The 17,905-nt window shown below is 50.2% G+C and overlaps 5 protein-coding genes and 1 long non-coding RNA gene across 19 annotated transcripts; 4 read left to right on the plus strand and 2 right to left on the minus strand.

The window, feature by feature from the left end:
* Positions 1-1,511: 1,511 nt before the first annotated feature.
* On the minus strand, positions 1,512-4,600 carry LOC112901560 (transcriptional activator Myb-like). 3 transcript variants are annotated; one of them, XM_025970514.1, is made up of 4 exons: positions 4,252-4,366; positions 2,757-3,802; positions 2,065-2,647; positions 1,516-1,967 (listed from the first exon to the last, which is right to left on the minus strand). In XM_025970514.1, the coding sequence occupies exons 2-4, from the start codon at positions 3,078-3,080 to the stop codon at positions 1,741-1,743; spliced, it is 1,134 nt and encodes a 377-aa protein (XP_025826299.1). In that variant the 5' UTR covers positions 3,081-3,802; positions 4,252-4,366; the 3' UTR covers positions 1,516-1,740. The 3 variants fall into 3 exon arrangements, with proteins under 3 accessions (XP_025826284.1, XP_025826299.1, XP_025826291.1); XM_025970506.1 differs by having other exon boundaries at positions 2,757-4,112; positions 4,252-4,310; XM_025970499.1 differs by lacking the exon at positions 2,757-3,802 and having other exon boundaries at positions 1,512-1,967; positions 4,252-4,600.
* Positions 4,601-6,450: 1,850 nt separating this feature from the next.
* LOC112875551 (probable beta-1,3-galactosyltransferase 2) lies at positions 6,451-10,546 on the plus strand. The gene is made up of 11 exons (XM_025939436.1): positions 6,451-7,245; positions 7,887-7,983; positions 8,186-8,247; positions 8,356-8,567; positions 8,659-8,722; positions 8,833-8,905; positions 9,013-9,133; positions 9,363-9,450; positions 9,538-9,663; positions 9,765-9,874; positions 10,053-10,546. Exons 1-11 carry the CDS (start codon positions 7,142-7,144, stop codon positions 10,199-10,201), a joined length of 1,206 nt encoding a protein of 401 aa, XP_025795221.1. The 5' UTR covers positions 6,451-7,141; the 3' UTR covers positions 10,202-10,546.
* Positions 10,547-10,793: 247 nt separating this feature from the next.
* Positions 10,794-12,046, plus strand: LOC112878739. Its single transcript, XM_025942951.1, has one exon. The coding sequence runs from the start codon at positions 11,046-11,048 to the stop codon at positions 11,349-11,351; it is 306 nt and encodes a 101-aa protein (XP_025798736.1). The 5' UTR covers positions 10,794-11,045; the 3' UTR covers positions 11,352-12,046.
* Positions 12,047-12,162: 116 nt separating this feature from the next.
* LOC112884711 lies at positions 12,163-12,676 on the plus strand. Its single transcript, XM_025950215.1, has one exon. It carries the CDS (start codon positions 12,176-12,178, stop codon positions 12,674-12,676), a length of 501 nt encoding a protein of 166 aa, XP_025806000.1. The 5' UTR covers positions 12,163-12,175.
* A 160-nt stretch (positions 12,677-12,836) lies between these two features.
* Positions 12,837-17,181, plus strand: LOC112886217 (pentatricopeptide repeat-containing protein At5g56310-like). 11 transcript variants are annotated; one of them, XM_025952046.1, is made up of 6 exons: positions 12,838-14,458; positions 14,697-14,771; positions 14,862-14,930; positions 15,639-15,742; positions 16,721-16,828; positions 17,046-17,181. In XM_025952046.1, the coding sequence occupies exon 1, from the start codon at positions 12,983-12,985 to the stop codon at positions 14,402-14,404; it is 1,422 nt and encodes a 473-aa protein (XP_025807831.1). In that variant the 5' UTR covers positions 12,838-12,982; the 3' UTR covers positions 14,405-14,458; positions 14,697-14,771; positions 14,862-14,930; positions 15,639-15,742; positions 16,721-16,828; positions 17,046-17,181. The 11 variants fall into 11 exon arrangements, with proteins under 11 accessions (XP_025807903.1, XP_025807831.1, XP_025807855.1 ...); XM_025952070.1 differs by lacking the exon at positions 16,721-16,828 and adding an exon at positions 15,827-15,907 and having other exon boundaries at positions 17,046-17,168; XM_025952094.1 differs by lacking the exons at positions 16,721-16,828; positions 17,046-17,181 and adding an exon at positions 15,827-16,344 and having other exon boundaries at positions 12,838-13,778; positions 13,854-14,458.
* LOC112886285 lies at positions 14,158-17,416 on the minus strand. 2 transcript variants are annotated; one of them, XR_003227367.1, is made up of 6 exons: positions 17,277-17,416; positions 16,400-17,191; positions 15,757-16,307; positions 15,583-15,663; positions 14,940-15,103; positions 14,158-14,293 (listed from the first exon to the last, which is right to left on the minus strand). It is a non-coding gene; the product is annotated as an uncharacterized LOC112886285 (long non-coding RNA). The 2 variants fall into 2 exon arrangements; XR_003227366.1 differs by having other exon boundaries at positions 15,757-17,191.
* Positions 17,417-17,905: the final 489 nt, after the last annotated feature.

Genomic DNA, 17,905 nt, shown 5'->3' on the forward strand with positions numbered 1-17,905 from the left:
GCCTCACAGACACGCACGGCAGCTTCCAGGAGGCCGTCATCAACCTCAAGCAGAGCATCACCAAGGCCCTTGCCGCCATCCACCGCCACGACAGCCCGCGCCTCGCCTCCGCGCTCCGCTCGCAGCGCAAGGTAAGCACAGGATGAGTGCTTGGGTTCGTGACTTTCAACCTGAGATGGCGGCTGGGCTATGGCTTGTTCCCTGACCACCAAATGTTTGATGAAATGCTAAGTAAGAGCTGCTTTCTCTGAACCAGCTGCTTTTCGTGCTCGTGGTATTGGCAAACCAGAAGCTGCCACTGCCAGGAGCATACCGGCTTGCTGATTTACGACTCTAAACATCAGCAGAGCACCAGGAAGGAAATAACCAGTACTAGCTGACACTTAATCAGCAGCAGCAATCTGTCAGTTTAAAATTAAAATAGTTGCATCATAGTAAAAATAACCAATACAACAACTGTCATATGTTTTCATTGTTTGGCACACCATCAAAATGTAATTTCCTAACAGCTGATTTGGCATCTTGATGAATTCCAAGTAAAAGATTTGTGTATCCTCCTTGCACACCATGGGCATCCATTCCTGAAGAATTCACATACATATTGAAGTGTGGCATTGCAGAATTAGCATAACAGCTCTGGATTGATGGAATTGCCACTGTTGAAGGATGGCCATACATATGAGTGGCTTCATGTCTGTTTTCAGTTGCACTATGTAATTGATCTGTCATTGATCTGTGGTAGGCAGCTTAGGAATATGTAAGTACATTCATGCATAATCTAACAATATTAATGAAAAATAAGGAGCGATTAAACAACTAGACACAGATTAGGAATACGTAACTACGTTCATGCATGATCAAACAATATTAATAAAAAACAAGGAGCAATTAAATAACTAGATAGGCAGATTAGGAATACATAAGTACGTTCATGCATGATTAAACAATATTAATGAAAAATAAAGAGCGATTAGACAACTAGGTGGGCTTACATGAGTTGTTTGCCTCCCTTTGTCTCCATGATTCTCCACAGTTGCACTGATCTCATCGTCATCATGCCCAACAACAACGTTGATCTCAGATTGCATAGGGTGGGGTTCAAATACACTATGATCTCCATCAGCCTCCATGTCGAGTGTTGAGCATGACGAAGGATTGATTTCCATTGCAGTGGTAGCAATGATGGTGCCGTCGTCAGCTGTCAATTGCGCAGGTAAAGTTACGGCGGCGGCGTGTTGTCCAGGGGCCTACAGCGGCGGCCTGTTGACTGGGGCAATCGGCACTCGCGAGATGCGGCAGGCAGTCAAGCCCGTGCGGAGATGAGGCGGAAGTTACGCAGGAGACGCCTGTGCGTGCGGCTGTGCGGTTGGAGCCGAAGCCGAGCCGAAGCCGAACGTACACGCACGACAGTCCTCTTCGAATTCCTTTCTCCGTTGGATGAGTATTGTGGTCCACACGGCACGAATCAGCGGCGGTGTCGCACAGCGGCCAAATGCGGCACCGCCGCACAGAATTTTTTTCCCCACAAAATACACATACAACAGGAGAGGCAATAGGAGTGTTCCTTTTTTTCACGCAAAACTCACCTGTTACAACGAATCCCTCGATGCAGAAGTGTACAGATGATCAACACCTCCCTTGCTCTCAATTAAAAAAAATTATAATTAAGCTACGGTTTCCAGTTCCACTACTCGCTCGGGTTCCAAAAAAAAGGAATGCAAAACGATCGCTAGCCAAAGTTCATTGGTTCCAGCCGTCCTCGTCACAGATCAGCGGCGCCGACGGCATCATGAGATGCTGCAACTCATCGTCATCAATGCTCCCGGCGGTTAGGAAGATCGTCTGGTCAGCGACGACAGCATCATGGCCGGGCGCCTCGCCCGTGACGTCATCACGCAGTAGGTTCGGCATCTCCTTATCGTCGGCCACACTGCTTGCCAGTAGCCTCTTCGCCGGCTTCTCATCTCCTGCGTCTCACGTTGCAGTATATTATCACACGTGTCGTCGCCACTTGATGACTAATAAGTTAAAAAGGATCCAGAGAGGAAGGCCATCGGAGCTCACCGGAGAGGCGGCCGCGTTTGTCGCCGAGGTTTTGCACCTCTTCTTGGACGCAATGCGAGGAGACGGCGTTCTCGTAGCTGACCAAACCAGGCATGGCTCCAAAATTTACCAGGTTGGCGTCGGGCACCTGCTGATGTCCCAGCTCGCGGAGGAACATCGTCTCGAGCGCGGCGCCGGTGGCGATCGCGGCTGATTGGACCGAAGGGAGCTCCCGGTGCGCCATTGGCGGCAGCAATGGTGCCAGCGGCTGCAGGTACTTGACGGGGTCGATCTGCAGGTTGCTGATGTAGGGGAGCGGCAGTGGCTCCTGCGCTGCCTTGCCGAAGTGGTATAGCAGCGCCGGCGAGTCCGAGGCCGGTGGTGGCAGCGGCAGCGAAGCGAGTGGGTCGGCCGCGTCGAAGAGGAACGGCAGCTCGTGGGCGGCGCCCGCGTCGTCACCTAGGATGGTGTTGGGGCCACCGGCGCGGATGAGGGCGACCTCGTGCTCGACCTCCGGAGGGTACAGCGGGAGGCCGGCGCGCTCGCGCCGCTTCGTCCGCGTGTTCCAGTAGTTCTTGATTTCGTTGTCCGTCCTCCCTGGCAGCTGGACGCACGCACGCACGAAGATGGATCAAATCGCGCACTCGATCGAATCTCATCACAAAGAAATAAACTTAAATCGTAGTCCAAAATCGATCGCTGGTTCCGCTTACATGCGCGGCGATGCGCGCCCACTTGTTGCCGAGGAGCGAGTGGAGGCGGAGGACGAGGAGCTCCTCCTCCGGCGACATGGCGCCCCGCTTGAGGTCGGGGCGGAGGTGGTTCGCCCACCGCAGCCGGCAGCTCTTGCCGCAGCGCAGCAGGCCCGTCTCCCGGCGCACCTGGTTCCAGCTCCCTTCCCCGTGGCGCTGCACGTGCGCGACCAGCTTCTCGTCTTCCTCGGCGGTCCAAGCGCCTTTCTTCAGGCCGGCCCCCTCCTCCTCCTCCTCCGGTGGCCCCTTCAGCCCGAACCTCCTGCTACCTCCACCGCGCGCCATCACAGCAACTCGCAGTCTCCGTTGCCGTTGCCACGGGCGGCGGCGGCGCTCCGGCCGCCTCGATCGATGTCCTGGCCGGGGCGTGCGTACCCGTCTCCCCTCCCTACTCCGGTCCTCTCCTCCCCTTCTCTTTCTTTTCTCGAGTATGCACGGGGAGAAGAGGGGAGAGAGCGAGGCAAGTGATCTCGCCGCTACAGCTCGTGCATCATCGCCGCGTGCACAAGCAGGAGGCTAGTAAGGAGAAACGGAGCCATGAACCATCGAAGAGCTGGAACCAAGCAACACCTAGCATTGGCGATGGATCGGTGGGGAGAAAGAGTGCGTGAACTCGTGCAGCACTGTCCCCAACAACAACAACAACAAGAAGACGACGACGACGACGACGACGACGAAGAAGAAGAAGAGGAGGAGGAGGAGGAGTTTCTGCCGCGGGTGCGAGTAGACGGAGTGGACAGAGGATAAAAGGCGAGGAGGATGTCCGCGCGGCGCTGGCCGCCGAGAACGCGAGCAATGCGCGGGTTGACCGTGCATGCAGAGGCGTGCTGGGGGTTGTTGGGTGCCTGCAGCCCGTAGGGATTGGCCATTTTCCTTTGACTGTGCATGCATGCAGGGCCGACTTGCGCATGGGGCTGTGGAGCGGTAGAACAGCTCCCTCTTTGACTGGTTCGCACGCCGGCGATTGGAAATCGGAGCTGCCAGGGCCCGGACCTCCGATCCGGACACTAGCATCGGACGGTCCGGGAAAAAAAAAACACCGCAATATACGCTATATGTTACGTGCAACATCTGAGAAATAATAAAAGTTATTCTACAATATATGGAAAAAAACCCACTGCATCATACGTAAATGTTTCACGCAAGATTTCATCTAAAAATGTTCCATTAAAACTACGCATTTTATGCCTGATCATTTCCTGCCAAGAAGTTATTGCAACATTCAAACTGGACGTCCGCAACATGAAAAAAAAAGGTAATCGCCATATGCAAAGCGGAACTGCTGCAAAATGAACAGAATACCAACATCCATACCACCTGGGTCCAATATGGAAAAGGAGCAATCTCAACATTTAAATTCAATTGCCGTGATATAGTAAAAGCTAATGCAACATCCAACTTCACAGCTACAACACTGAAAAAGGGTTATCTCATCATTAAAAATCACTTGACTCACCACACATTGACGAAAAGAAGGATCGGGAAATATCCGCGTCTCTTCTCCACCGGCATCGGGGCAGGGACCACGATGAGCATGTTCCCATCCATGGAGCATGGGTGCCGGCGTCGTCATCCATAGTTGCGGCCTCCTCCTCCGCCGCATACGCCGCGGCACACCTGTCGTGACGCACGAGGTCCCGATCGGTCGGGCGATGATAAGATGACGCAGGCGGTGCAGTCCCCTTGCGGTGGACTTCTGCGAGGTGGGTGGCGCGAAGAGAGTGCTGCGCACAGCAGGAACGGTCGAGTTGCGGCGGCGGCGGCGGCCTGCACCGAGCCCCATCGCGCGAAGAGGAGAGTCAGAGAGGGATGGGAGCAGTTTGGGAGAGATAATGCTTAGCAACGAGAGAAATAATACTTGGAGGAAACCGCGCCACGTAACCGTTCGAAAGGAGACGTGTGTCAGACGCTCGGGTTACAATATTACCGATTGGAAATCGGGGTGGCAACGTAGCTGGGTTTTTTATAAGGTAATATATATTACATCTTTTTTTATAAAATATGAGTTGTATTATTTTACTGGCAGTTGAGGTAGTCGAGTAAGAACAGCGGCGCCGGAATGTGAATAGTTGCTTGGTGGCCAACAAGGAATCTGGGAGGCGTTGAGGTTGTTGTTCTTAAAGACAAGCGGGATAAGATGGTTTGTAGAATGAAGAACAGCCGCTGGGGGAGGGGGGAGCGATGGTTATGTTGATGTCAGGCGGAATCGAAGCGGAGGCGCTGACGAACATGAGCGTACGGCCAGATCTGCAACGCAAATGGCCGGATCTGTGGCCCTTGTCGGCTATTTCGGAGCAGAGATGGTTGAATCGGGGTGGAGACGAGCGAATCCTGATGACAGCGGACTGGAATCAAAGGGAATGGATCCACTTTGATAGAACGAATGGTGGAGACAAACGTATCCCAACAGCTGAAGATGACGGTGACAAGAACGGCAACGCGGCAGTGGCAAATAAACATATCCCACGTCTATTTCTTGCCAACAACAATTGCAATACGAAAAAAATATATATTGCCATCCACTGAAAAAACGTATTTCTCCACATGCACCGTGAAAAATAGCGGTCGTAGAGCTAGATAGATTTGAAGGAAGGAAGACTAACGGGGTCGATTTTATTCACCGCAGCCACCGATGTATTCGACGCTAACCCCGCGGAACCGATATCTCTTCACAGCAAAATCATCTTGTAAATAGATAGATCCCGCAACTTTTTCCTGCCAACAACGATGGTAAGCAAGAAAAAAAATATTTTGGACATTCACGCGAAAAAATATTGCTTTTTCACCGTCGCCATCGATTTAAACGTGGTGAATCGATATCTCCCACGACAAAACCACCTTATAAATAAACATTTTCCATGTATGTTCGCTACTAACAACAATCGCAAAAGTAAAACCAAACGCTTGCTCCCGCTCTCATAGCTAGCTAGAGTTTCCAGTTCTCCGATCCCCTCCCTCTCCTTCTCAACTTCTCCGCTGGTGGCTTGCTGACGGCAAAACCGCCAAAGATAGGAGGGTCCAGACTCTGATAGGATCGGGCTCTAATCTTATACTATTTTGAATTGAAAATATATAAAGATCTAATTTGATTGCGAAGAGACCATTGGAGCCGTGATTCGCTGCCACCCCTAGTCCGGATTTTTTATTTTTTTCTTTTCGTTCCTAGTTTCAGTTTGTAGTTGCCCGGAAGGGTAGTGATCAGCGGCCACTTACTAAGAAGAAAAAAACGGAGGTTGCCAAGCCGTCTGCCTGTCACGTCACGAAAGCGAGATGCGAGCCTTCTCTCCTCGTGCGAGACAAGAGAGTGCTGTTACGAAAGGCTAAACCCCCCTGAACTGATCAGGTGATCTCCCGTAGCTGCACTTGCACGCGCACGGTCGGATCAGATCGGACGCGAGGACGCGACGTTATCCAGCCACGGGCACTCGTCCACCCCCCCCCCCCTCCCCGGTACCCTACCTGCCGCGTGCGCGGGCCACCGCACGCCACCGACGGCGCCGCGCGCGGGAGGCCCAGGACCACACACACCCCGGACCGGGCGGCGAAAGCGACGCCGCACCATCTCGCACGGCGGCGGTTGGACCGGGCACGGGCGGGCAGGGCCGCCTCCTCCCGTCGCCTCCGACGCGCGGCGCAAGTCGCAAGTAGGAGGGAAGGAACCGCGCGCGTGCGCCACCGCGGCCAGGCCAGGCCAGGGCCGCCCATGTGGGCGCGCGCAGGGGCGGGCGGGGAAACGGACGAGGCGAAGCGATTAGAAAGAAAACAAAGGCAGCTGGGGAGGTGGGTTCAGTGCCCTGCCGAGTAGCGACGAGCCTGAAGCGCCTGGAACTCCGAGCCGCTACTCTATCCGACCCGGTAGCAGCGACGACGGGCCACTGGGTTCCCTGCCCGCTGCGTCTCGTCCCGTACTCTCTCTCGTTCACCCGCGCGCGCGGCCTCGGTCGAATTCTTCCTTCCTCGTACGGCGGCCGGCCACTGCTAATTGCTTCGCAGTTACTGCTGGCTGGCTGGCTGGCGGTAAAGGGGTGGTTAGTTTAATGCGGCGGGCGGAGGAGCAAGCGGCGTGCGCCGGTGGACTCACTGGCCAGGCCGACCGACCGTCGGTTGGTCTGCTCTGCCTCGCGTCGCATCTACCGACCCCCACCCACATGGAAATTGGTGCGGGGAAGGTGAGGTGAGCTGCAGCCGCGGGAGAGAGTGAAAGGCCAACGAGGACCTCCACGTCCAGCTCCAGCTCCAGCTCCATGGATTCGATTTCGATCCGGGAGGCGAGGAGCTGAGGCCGGGGAGGAGGACCTGCTGGGACTCGGAGGGGGTAGCAATCGTAGCACTACTCAGCGGCAGCCATGAGCTGGAAACGAGGCGGAGGAGGGGATGGAGGGGTCTCCAGGAGGTGGGCCGTCCTGCTCTGCGTCGGGAGCTTCTGCCTCGGCCTGCTCTTCACCAACAGGTAACCACCATCCCATCCCCGCCATGGCTGCTCCATGCCTCCAATTCAGACATCGCTGGCTCTTCGATTCGAGATTCCTCCCTGCTTAGCTCAGAGCTGCTGATTTTTTAGCTCGGAGTTGCTGATTTGAGCCGGGCCCGGTTCGAGATCCGCGGCCTCTGATGCGCCTCTGCATCTGCATCTGGGCGATGCCGCGTCGGGGGACTTGATTCTTGACTTCTTGTGCCGCGTGTTTTTCGATATGTGTTCCCTGGATTTGGGCCGCGTGCTTTTCGATATGTGTTTCTGGATTCGACCGGTCTTTTGCTAGCTTCGTGATGACGCAGCTATGCGATTGCTACTGAGCTGGGATTTTATTGTTCCATCAGCTGCGAATTTAGTTGGTTGCCACATCGGGACATTTTTCTTTTTCCAATTTGGTCTGATTACGGATTATGGATCGTCCTACGAAGAATCCAGATGCATTTGTAGTTCTGTACTCTCTTCTACTGGCGTCCGTTTGTAACAGTGTAACCACTATACGGACATCTGGTTCCGTTTCAGCAATTCAACTAAATTAAATTTGCTTTGAATGTAATGCTACTCGATTAGCGAACCGAATGATCTATCCTTTCTTACATCGTCATGATCGTTTGTTCCAGAATGTGGACGCTGCCTGAGGCAAGCGAGATTGCCAGACCAAATGCAAATGTAGAGGAAAGCAACATGCCAGTTGCTGCAGAGTGCGGTTCTAAGAAGGTAGTTCGTCTCTCCCTCCTGATTCTTCTCCAAGCATTCCGGAGTACTAGACTTGCATACTGTTCGTGCTTTTCTATTGTTGCACCAACCGGTCAACCGCCACAAGTAGCTATTGTTATAAAGTTCAGTGGTTTATGGTTAATACAATGCCACGCGCAGAATCATATTGCTGATACCTTATTTCATTATTATTTGCTACCAGATCCAAGAAAAACAAGATTACAGGGATATTTTACAAGTTCAAGATACTCATCATGATGTGCAGTACGTGTTGACCTTCTCTTTGTCGACCTTAACGTTTGTTACATGTTTGAAATTACAGAACTTCTAGCTTAAATTTCTGATCGGATGTTCGCAAATTGTTGGATGTAGGTCACTAGACAAGACGATAGCAAGCTTAGAGACAGAACTCTCAGCTGCAAGATCTCTACAGGAGTCCTTGCTCAATGGTTCCCCTGTTGCAGAAGAGTTCAAAGTTTCTGAATCAATTGGGAGAAGAAAGTACCTTATGGTAATAGGGATCAATACTGCGTTTAGCAGTCGAAAGAGGAGAGATTCCATACGTTATACCTGGATGCCTCAAGGTTTCTAACACTGAAATATACTGATTATTTCAATGGTTTAGAATATTTCTTGTATTCTCTGAATAACTAATAATGTAGTACTGAAAAATAGGTGAAAAGAGGAAAAAGCTTGAAGAAGAGAAGGGGATCATAATTCGTTTCGTTATTGGCCACAGGTATAATGAAGCAAACCTTTATGGTTATTTGTGATTGATGTCTACAAGAAGTTCAGGATCTACCTAGTGCTTCGGAAAGTAACTTGTCATAAGCTGTGCGTGCTTTGCAGTGCTATATCAGGAGGAATTGTTGATAGAGCAATTGAAGCAGAGGACAGAAAACATGGGGATTTCATGAGGATCGTAAGTTAATTGTTTTAATTGCCTATTGGGACTGATAACATGAATGCTATTCACAGTTTTGCTGGGATTGCCGCCTCCCTATTCACTATGATTACAATTTTATCCAGGATCATGTTGAAGGATACCTTGCATTATCGGGCAAAACCAAGACCTACTTTGCCACTGCTGTTTCACTATGGGATGCAGATTTTTATGTTAAGGTTGACGATGACGTTCACGTGAACATAGGTAAATCTCCTTGTGAGCAACGTTATGCGTTTTTTTTAAATCTCAACTTGGGAGCCAAGAGATCATATGTTCAAAACTCTTAATGTACTACTGAACCATCATTAAACGTTTCCTTTTTTGTATACTCTCATTTAAAACTAGAAGTACTAGCCATGGTTTGAATATATTTCACAATAACTTACACCAGGCTCTGGCAAAAATGTCTAACATTGAAGTTTTGCATTTGCAGCAACGCTTGGACAGATTTTGTCCAGACTTGCATTGAAGCCGAGAGTATATATTGGATGCATGAAATCTGGACCTGTCCTATCTGAAAAGTAAGTACATTGTGAGGATAAATCTCTCTATTGAGGATAGTAAGTTATTGCTTTCAAATTTAACTCTGTGTTTGTGCTTTCCTTTAGGGGTGTGAGATATTATGAGCCTGAGCATTGGAAATTTGGGGAATCGGGAAACAAGTATTTCCGACATGCTACCGGTCAATTATATGCTATTTCGAAAGATCTAGCAACCTACATATCTATAAACAAGTGAGAGACCATGTGTATTTTACAATTTTTTACTTTTCTCCAAGTATACTGCGGTCTGGATCCTTTCACTGATTTAGTTTCCACTAATCTAACTTCACCAGACATATCCTGCACAAGTATATAAATGAGGATGTTTCACTGGGTTCTTGGTTCATCGGGTTAGATGTTGAGCATATCGATGACAAAAGACTTTGCTGTGGTACCCCGCCTGGTAAGCTTCCATTACTTCATGCCTTACCAACTTTATATTGCTTGATCATCAATCCATCACCCATAAGGCTTGATCATTTAAACTGGTTCTTAAATTGTAATGTTTGGAAGTACTACATAGACACGAATGGTTCAAATGTTTTCGTGAAATCACATTTGTTACATGTCTTCAACTGCAGATTGCGAATGGAAGGCTCAGGCGGGGAACATTTGCGCCGCGTCATTCGACTGGAGATGCAGCGGCATATGCAACTCCGAGGGGAGGATCTGGGAAGTTCACAATAAGTGCGCCGAAGGCGAGAAGGCGCTGTGGAATGCCACGTTCTAGCACAAACGAGGCAGCGGCAGAAGTCGCATAGTAGATCCATCCATTTTGACTGTGCTGTTTGTAAATTGTCCCACTGTTTGTATGTAATTCATTTGTAGGTAGTCGTGATTTTGTGATGGGCTAACACTGACGAAAGCGGACCACAATTTTAGGTAGTGTCTGTCTGCCGGTGGCGGTGAAGAAGCTGAAGAAGGGTATAAGAAGAGGTGGTGCATTCTTTTGAGCGAAAATGTTTAGGGTGGTCATTTTGTACCGATCTCCTGTACTGTATGTATGGCTGCCAATATGTGAGACCAAAAATAAAAACTTTGGTACCCCCCTGGTGGTACGTTTCGTAATTCTCAAGTATTTGTCGAAATCTGTTGAGATTCAAGTGTAGAAATTCAGCTTTAGTCTATAATTTCTGATCTAGTATCCGCTTTGAACTTTTTCAAGGAGTAAAGAGAAGTCACCCGACTTTAGCAGTGAAATCCGTCTGAAGCTGCCGCTGAATCTTTTGCAAATTGTGAGCTACGCTTGTCCAAGAAGCTTCCTCCCCGCAGGGACGCGCGCACAAACCCCTGAGAAAACGAAACGAGGCCCACCAGTCAGTGAGATTCCGACGATCCGCGTGTACCATTTTGTCCTGGGCCCGTGCGCGCGCGGTGCCAGCAAGCACCGCGTCCTTTCTCCAGTTTCCGCGCGCTTCGTTTCCCTTCCCGCCATGGTTTCCCTCCACTGCTCACCTCTTCCCCGCCCTCATTAAAATCTCCACTCGCCCCCACCAATCTCCCCCAAGCAATCCCACAGCTTCGTCGCCGCTCGCGCCGCCCCTTCCCATCGCCTTCGCCTCCTCCGTCCGGCCATGGACCGCCGCCTCCGCGCCACCCCGCGCGCCGCCGAGTGCAGCACCCACCACCAGTTCCTTCGCCCCGGCGCGCTCGCGCGGCTCCGGGACTCCAGGATCGTGGCCCGCTCGCTCTGGTCGTCGGCGTGCCTCCTGCTCCCGCGGCCCGCCCCTCCGTCCCCCGCGCCGCGTGCCGCCGTCGCCGCGGCGGAGCAGGCCGGCGCGCCGCGCTTCCTGGGGACGGCCGGCTCGGGGAGGTACCCGCTCCGGAGGAGGGTCGCCGCGGCCAGGGGCGTGGCGTTCTTGCCGCCGCCATCGCCGTAGCCGGGCACGGAGGCGTCGTTGGGCGCGCTCGCGCCGTCGCCGGATCCCGCCGCCTGGCGCTGGGATTAGTTCAGAACGTGTGCCTAGAGCTCTAGATTTGTGCTTAGTTCAGTATGATCTGTGCAGATGATTCGCAGTTTCTATGCTTACTTTTAGTTTCGACTTGAGGAGCAATAATTACTTCAGATTTTTCTTGTTCCGATACAATTTTGGACGGTAGAGTAGAGCCAAGTACTCTTCACCTTGTTTGCAAGCTGCAATGCAGATGCAGATGCTAATTGCTCTGCTATCCTGCAGAACAACCGAGTCCAACTAAATTGTGACTGCTTCGAAGCAGAACAGGATGCACAGCTTGTAGCTTGTCCTGTGCATGTTCTTGATCTGATTGGAAACCAAACCTGATGGCGATGGCAAAAACTGCACGAATTGAGCATTGGGATGTTAGGATTCTGCGCCTAGTCAGGCGATGAAGCGGGCGCCTATCCGTCAGTATTACCAATATGATTGGCGTTGGCCATTGCCATAGGCCATAGTCACAGCCCTGCCGCTTGATTGAGCAACTGCACACGTATTGTCCCCTTGGTCTAAGCTGATCATATATGCACATATCAAGTAATTGCATATGCGTACGCACCAATGCACCACGATCCCAACAATCTTTCTGTAACGATCGAGTGATCGACGATTGTCTCGCAGTGTCCTTTTCTAACAGTTGGAACAGAGCTCGATTTGGTGTTATAACATGGATGCATGACCGATGGACCCCCGGCCCTCCACCCATTGCCACTGAAAGTTGATGCCGAGATCCACCGAATCTCTGCATCATGGCCGGCGGGGAGCGGAAGAGGAAAGATACGTTGGGGCTGCAGAAGATCGAGATCAAGCGGCAAGCGCACCGAGTGCCCCGAGAGGAGCGGCACGTGTGCTTCTCCGAGCACCGCCACGGCCTCTTCAAGAAGGCCACCAAGTTCTGCGTGCGCACCGGCGCGCACCTTGCCGTCATCATGTTCTCCCCTGCCGGGAAGCCCTACTCGTTCGGCCACCCCTCCGTGAACGCCACCGTCGAGCGCAACCACGATCCCGGCTCCTACGTTCCCCTCGCGCGCGAGACGACGCACCCGGCGGTCCTGTACGAGTACGGCAGCGAGGGCGAGCGCCTGGCCAAGGCCATCCAGGCGGGAGGGGCGGCGGCGGGTCGCGCTCGTACTGTATCGGAGGTGCGCGGCCGGCGGCGCCGGCGGGTCCCGATCAATAATCCAAACCGAGGACGAGGAGGGCTTTTGTGTAAAATACTAGGGGGTTTTATAAAAAATATCGGATCGTGATTATTAATCACGATCTAAATTAGGGTGTTTTATATAAATATTTGGATCGGTATTTTTTATATAACCTCTAATTTGGATCGCGACTATTAATCGCGATCCAGAATATGGGGGTTTATGCAAACTTCTGGGCTGACGTTTTCTAGAAAACCCCCCTACTTAGGATGAGCATTCAGGCGAGGTGGGCCCAATCCAAGGCATGGAGGTCGAGAATCTAGCGCGGAGGAACTCAATCCGGTGCGGAAGGAGTTCGATCTCTGTAGCGCGGGCTCGATTCGGAGGCCCGACGCCGCGATCCTTCGCACTTGCATGGCGCCGCCGCGGCCTTCGTCTGCCCTCCCGGCGTGGGCGACGGACAACGCCCTCTTACGCCGCCACCGCCGCCTGCTGCCGCTCGTCCTCCCCGCCGTCTCCCACCGCGACCTCCTCCCCGCTCTGTGCTACTGCCTCGTCTCCGGCCTCGCCCGCAACCCCTTCGTCGCCTCGCGCCTGCTCCTCGCGTCCTCCGGCCTGTCCCTCCCCTTCTCCCTCCTCCTCCTCTCCCACCTCCCGGCCTCCTCCCTCTCTCCGTTCTCCTTCAACTCGCTCATCCGCGCCTCCCCGCCCGGCCTCGCGCTCCGCCTGTTCGACCAAATGCGCCGGCGAGGCTTCTCCCCGGACCCCTACACCCTCCCGTTCCTGATCCGCGCCTGTTCCGGCAGTGATCCTCCACTGTGCCAGTCTCTGCACGGGCAAGGCTTCCGTCTTGGCTACGGCGGCCACCTCTTCACGCAGACGGCGCTGATGAACATGTACTTTGCCTGCGGGTCAGTGCTCGCCGCTCGCAGGGTGTTCGAGGAAATGCTGGCGAGGGATGTGGTTGCATGGACGGGCATGGTCTCTGGTTACGTAGACTCCGGGATGTACCTGAAAGCAGCTGAGGTGTTTCAGCAGATGAGAGGCGCTGATGATCTCGTCCGGCCTAATGAGGCAACGGTGGTGTCAGTTGTCTCTGCCTGTGCCGGTCTGGGCTCCCTGGAGTACGCCAAGGGGCTGCATTCGTATTTGGAGAAGATTGGTTTGGAGGGCGAGTTGATTGTCAGGAATGCATTGATTGACATGTATGGTAAGTGTGGCTGCATTGAGTCAGCTCGTGGGTTGTTTTGTTTGATGCATGAGAAGGACCGGCATTCATGGACAGCAATGATTTCAGGACTAGCTTCACATGGGCATGGCAACGAAGCAGTTGCTTTGTTCTTCCGCATGTTGGAGGCGGGAGTACGTCCTGATTCGACTACCTTCATCGTGGTTCTGTCTGCTTGCAGCCATGCTGGATTGGTGGATGAGGGGATACATGTCTTCAATTCCATGGAGAGTGAGTACCACGTCTCTCCGAGCATCAAACACTATGGTTGCATGGTGGACCTTTTCAGCAGAGCAGGGTTTGTTCACCGTGCTTATGAATTCATTAGCACTATGCCTTTTGAACCAAACTTGGAGATTCTTGGGGCCCTGCTGAGTGCATGCAGTATCAATAATGAATTGGAGATTGGGGAGCTCGTGCTCAGTAAGATTGATTCAGTCTGCTCATACAAAGGAGGTGCTGGTGTGCTTCTGTCCAACATATATGCTAACCAAAACCTGTGGCAGGAAGTGGATATCATTAGAAGGAAGATAAGAACTGAAGCAATTGCCAGGAAGCCGCCTGGTCAGAGTTTGGTTGCAACAGAAGTTTCTTGCACGAGTTTGTGATTCATAATTTAGCATATTACTTTAATTGAAGCTGCTGCTCCTGATTTAGGACAGGTTAGGAAACTTGTAAAGAAACCTATCCTTTCATTAAAAAATAAATTGTAGCCTAAGTATTTGATGTCTATCCTCACATTTTACTTCTTTCAAAATGTCAAGGTGCATTTGGTTGTACTGTTAAAAAATGAAAATGATGTACAATTATTTACTCTTCTACAAACTAGATGATGAGGACTCCATGTATTGATTCCTGGGGATGGGTGGCTCAGGACGTTTGCTTTCGATGATTCTGTAGGCCAGCTGAAATGTAAGGTGTTGTTTTGAGGAGAGTGATCCCTTCGGACACCAGCTGTCTCTTCAATGCTGTGGGGTAAGTTTGTTGTCCTACTGTGCTATTTGGTGTTTTTGACAAATGGTGTGGTTGCATATTATGCTTTGTAACACCACTGTTTTGATACAGATACGTGATGGAACACAACGGAATAAGGCTTCTGAGCTCAGACAGACAACTTCAACCAAATATTTAGCAGTTCAGTACCTCAGCATTTCATAGGCCTTTTCCTGCTTCTTGAGCTTTGATTTTGTTAAAACGATAATACCTGTGTCTCCCTTTTTCTTCTTTCTTTTTTGCCTCATGGTATCCTGCAAACTTGGACACAGCTTGCATATTACCATCCTGCCTGATAACGAATTTTCTCTTGCCTGAAAAAGGGTAGACAAATCTATTCATATTTTATTCCCGTTATGGTTACTACTGTCTAATAAAACGAGTTGGATGGAATGATTTGCAATAATATAGAATTATATCATCTAGATGAGCAGCTGGATGTTAATTCAGTTCGTATATTTAAATCTTTTTTAAGGGCTGCTCTGCTCTCATGTCATGTGTTGATTGTCGAGTGTGATGACATTATTTAGATCCAAGAGCATGCCAATATGTTGAGTTTTACTTATTTGGTCAACTGGACGAATTTAATGGTGTTAACAAAGTTTATGCGATATATGATGGTTCACCGACTGTGTTATCGACCTCAAACCAGAACTATGACAATTGATAGCCTAAGTAGGCCTGTGCAATTGACTGTCTATTCATGCCCATGTGTTGTTGTTTTTTTACCCTTTTAGCTGCAAAATTTCGTGTATAGAAAGCGATATGAACATTCTATTGCCATTTTTCTTACTATCTGGACTTCCGTACTGTAGACATAGCTAATTTTTCTTCCCTGTTTGCTTGAAGGTAGCAGCAGCAGTTGTGAGTGATCCTGAAAAGTTCAATGAAGCCTTTCTGGTAAACAAATGAATTCTACTGTGCTTGGATTTTGGGGTCTCAGAAGTGGGGAGGTGAGTTTCAGTACCATTAATTTGCCATCAAAGCATTATGTTGGAACTCACTTGCCAAAATGCCATCCGATGTTGGGACGTCAGCTGTGACACACACAACCAATGTCTCTTTGACAATGTCACAACTTTGGATGGTATTCTGTCAATTAGGCCTGCAACAGAATGGTATGACAATTTTCCATGGACTGGACTTCTCCACAAATCTTGGCATATCATATGATATTGAACGAAGCATTTTCCCACAAGAAAGGACATATGGTGATATCTTTGTTTTCCGATGCTTACACCTGATACTACAAAATAGCCAGGACTTGATAGTCCATAATTCCTCATTAGGCATCTCCACCATAAATGTATGAACCTCCATTAGAAGCCTATGACTTAGTTTCAGAGTCTTGGCAATGATGCTGTTCTGTTGTACCGGAGCTCCTGATATTTGACAGGTTAGGAAACTTGCAAAAATATAAGAAATCAAACCTGAGTGTTTGGTGGCTATCCAGGGTCCAGACATGTTTCTTGTTTTAAGATGCCAAAGATGCTTATGGCTGAACTTTTAGAAATTAAACTGAGATTGTAAAATTAATGACATTACTCTTCCGCAATCTAGCTCAGTATATTGATTCGTTAATCTAGATATTGGTCTACAAACTGCATTACCTTTTTCACAAGGCAGGTTTGGCTGATAGACTTGTCTGTACTCTCTGTAGAGGTAATAATTCTCGTGTTAGTTACTCAGGGTGGCGCTCCACAGCTGGATTAGGGGCTTATCATTCTTGATTGATCTGCATCTAGTAGGGCTCCCCTGTTCCTGTTTCATTTGCCCTCCTGCTTTTGTTATCTAGACTAGAATCTCACAGATTTGCTTGATTTTGTGGCTTGTATTTGAATGTGAATTATTTTTACTTATTGTGCCCAATCACTGAAGAATCACCCACTGATCGTTGCAATGAGCTAAGCTGTTTCGTATTCCAAATGCAGCTCTGCAAAATCTGGTTCCTTGTCTAGGATTGTCACTTTGATTGAGGCCCCCATTGCCAGCACAATTGGCCTCGATCCACAAAAATAGCAGATTTTTTGAAAGACATTGTGAGAAAATACTATCACTTCCTTTTTTGCCCCCTGATGACGCGGTACAATGCGTTTTGCACATTGACATGCATATGGCACACCCTTTTGAGTTCCGACATCGTTGAAAACTTGAGATTACTGTGCCTTTGACTTTTGAGTGGAGAAAAAAGTGGGTATATGATGCTTGGATAAACCACAGGAATATCAACTAACCACTTTTCGTTTGCTTTATCAGGCAGGGGATTGGTGCTCCAGGAAACATTTGTTTCCAGATCATCTCACCTTTCGTCCATGGCAACACATTAGAAACTCAATCTGAAACACGCACCGCGCCTTCCCCAGCAACAAAGAAGCCCGGTCAGAACATTAACCTTCCCTTCCCTTTTCACAGTCAAGAGCACATATCATCAACCCTATTCATTTCCTTTCGCAAACAAAAAAACTATTAATTTCCCACGCAAAATACCTGCAGATGAGGCCTATATATACTTCCATCTTTTGCCATGCTTCGTGTTCTAGGATGCTGGCACCTTGGGGCAAGGAACAGCCAAAGGTTGTCGTAGCCTTGTAGGACGCTGGGGCTCTGGTCTGGTGGTGGGCACACGCACGCAATGTGAGAGGCGGATCGGATTCGCGGTCGCCCGCCGTCCCACACCCAGCTTGGGCGCTCCGACCTTGGACTCGCCCGCGGGGCAGATCGCCTCAGGCCGCGGCTCTTCGCGTTGACAAAGGGGCCTTCTTTCGCTCTCCCCTTATCCGATCCGGGCACGTAGCGAGGCATAGATTTCTCCGGCACTCGCAGCTTCCAGCTAGCACTTATCGCTGTCTTTGGCCTTGTGTGGTATCAATTTCTGAGGTTTCTGGTAGCTGTTTCAAGATTTTAGCTACTATTCTCTGTCTTCATACATACAGTGTCTAGTTTGCATGGAGTCAACACGTGTTTTTGGAAACGGCATGACTGGATTTGTCTTGAGAAGCAGTCTCAGAATATCATGACTTTGCTATATCTATTAAAAGGTGATCGAAACAGACAACAACAGTTGCCTATCCTAGCTTCTGGTAGTGATTTAATCCTGTACTTGATCAAATATGTGT

Source organism: Panicum hallii, chromosome 1, assembly GCF_002211085.1.
Source record: "Panicum hallii strain FIL2 chromosome 1, PHallii_v3.1, whole genome shotgun sequence".
Lineage (NCBI taxonomy): Eukaryota > Viridiplantae > Streptophyta > Magnoliopsida > Poales > Poaceae > Panicum > Panicum hallii.

Bases quoted from the DNA above. Each gene is read 5' to 3' on its own strand.
- LOC112901560 (XM_025970499.1), bottom strand. From the start codon at position 4,578: ATGGGGCTCGGTGCAGGCCGCCGCCGCCGCCGCAACTCGACCGTTCCT. The intron at 2,648-4,251 runs GTGAGTCAAGTG...GCGTGCGTCCAG, and splicing joins CTTCTTTTCGTCAATGTGTG to CTGCCAGGGAGGACGGACAA. The intron at 1,968-2,064 runs GTGAGCTCCGAT...CGTGAGACGCAG, and splicing joins CAAACGCGGCCGCCTCTCCG to GAGATGAGAAGCCGGCGAAG.
- LOC112875551 (XM_025939436.1), top strand. From the start codon at position 7,142: ATGAGCTGGAAACGAGGCGGAGGAGGGGATGGAGGGGTCTCCAGGAGG. The intron at 7,246-7,886 runs GTAACCACCATC...CGTTTGTTCCAG, and splicing joins GGCCTGCTCTTCACCAACAG to AATGTGGACGCTGCCTGAGG. The intron at 8,248-8,355 runs GTACGTGTTGAC...TGTTGGATGTAG, and splicing joins GATACTCATCATGATGTGCA to GTCACTAGACAAGACGATAG.
- LOC112878739 (XM_025942951.1), top strand. From the start codon at position 11,046: ATGGACCGCCGCCTCCGCGCCACCCCGCGCGCCGCCGAGTGCAGCACC.
- LOC112884711 (XM_025950215.1), top strand. From the start codon at position 12,176: ATGGCCGGCGGGGAGCGGAAGAGGAAAGATACGTTGGGGCTGCAGAAG.
- LOC112886217 (XM_025952046.1), top strand. From the start codon at position 12,983: ATGGCGCCGCCGCGGCCTTCGTCTGCCCTCCCGGCGTGGGCGACGGAC.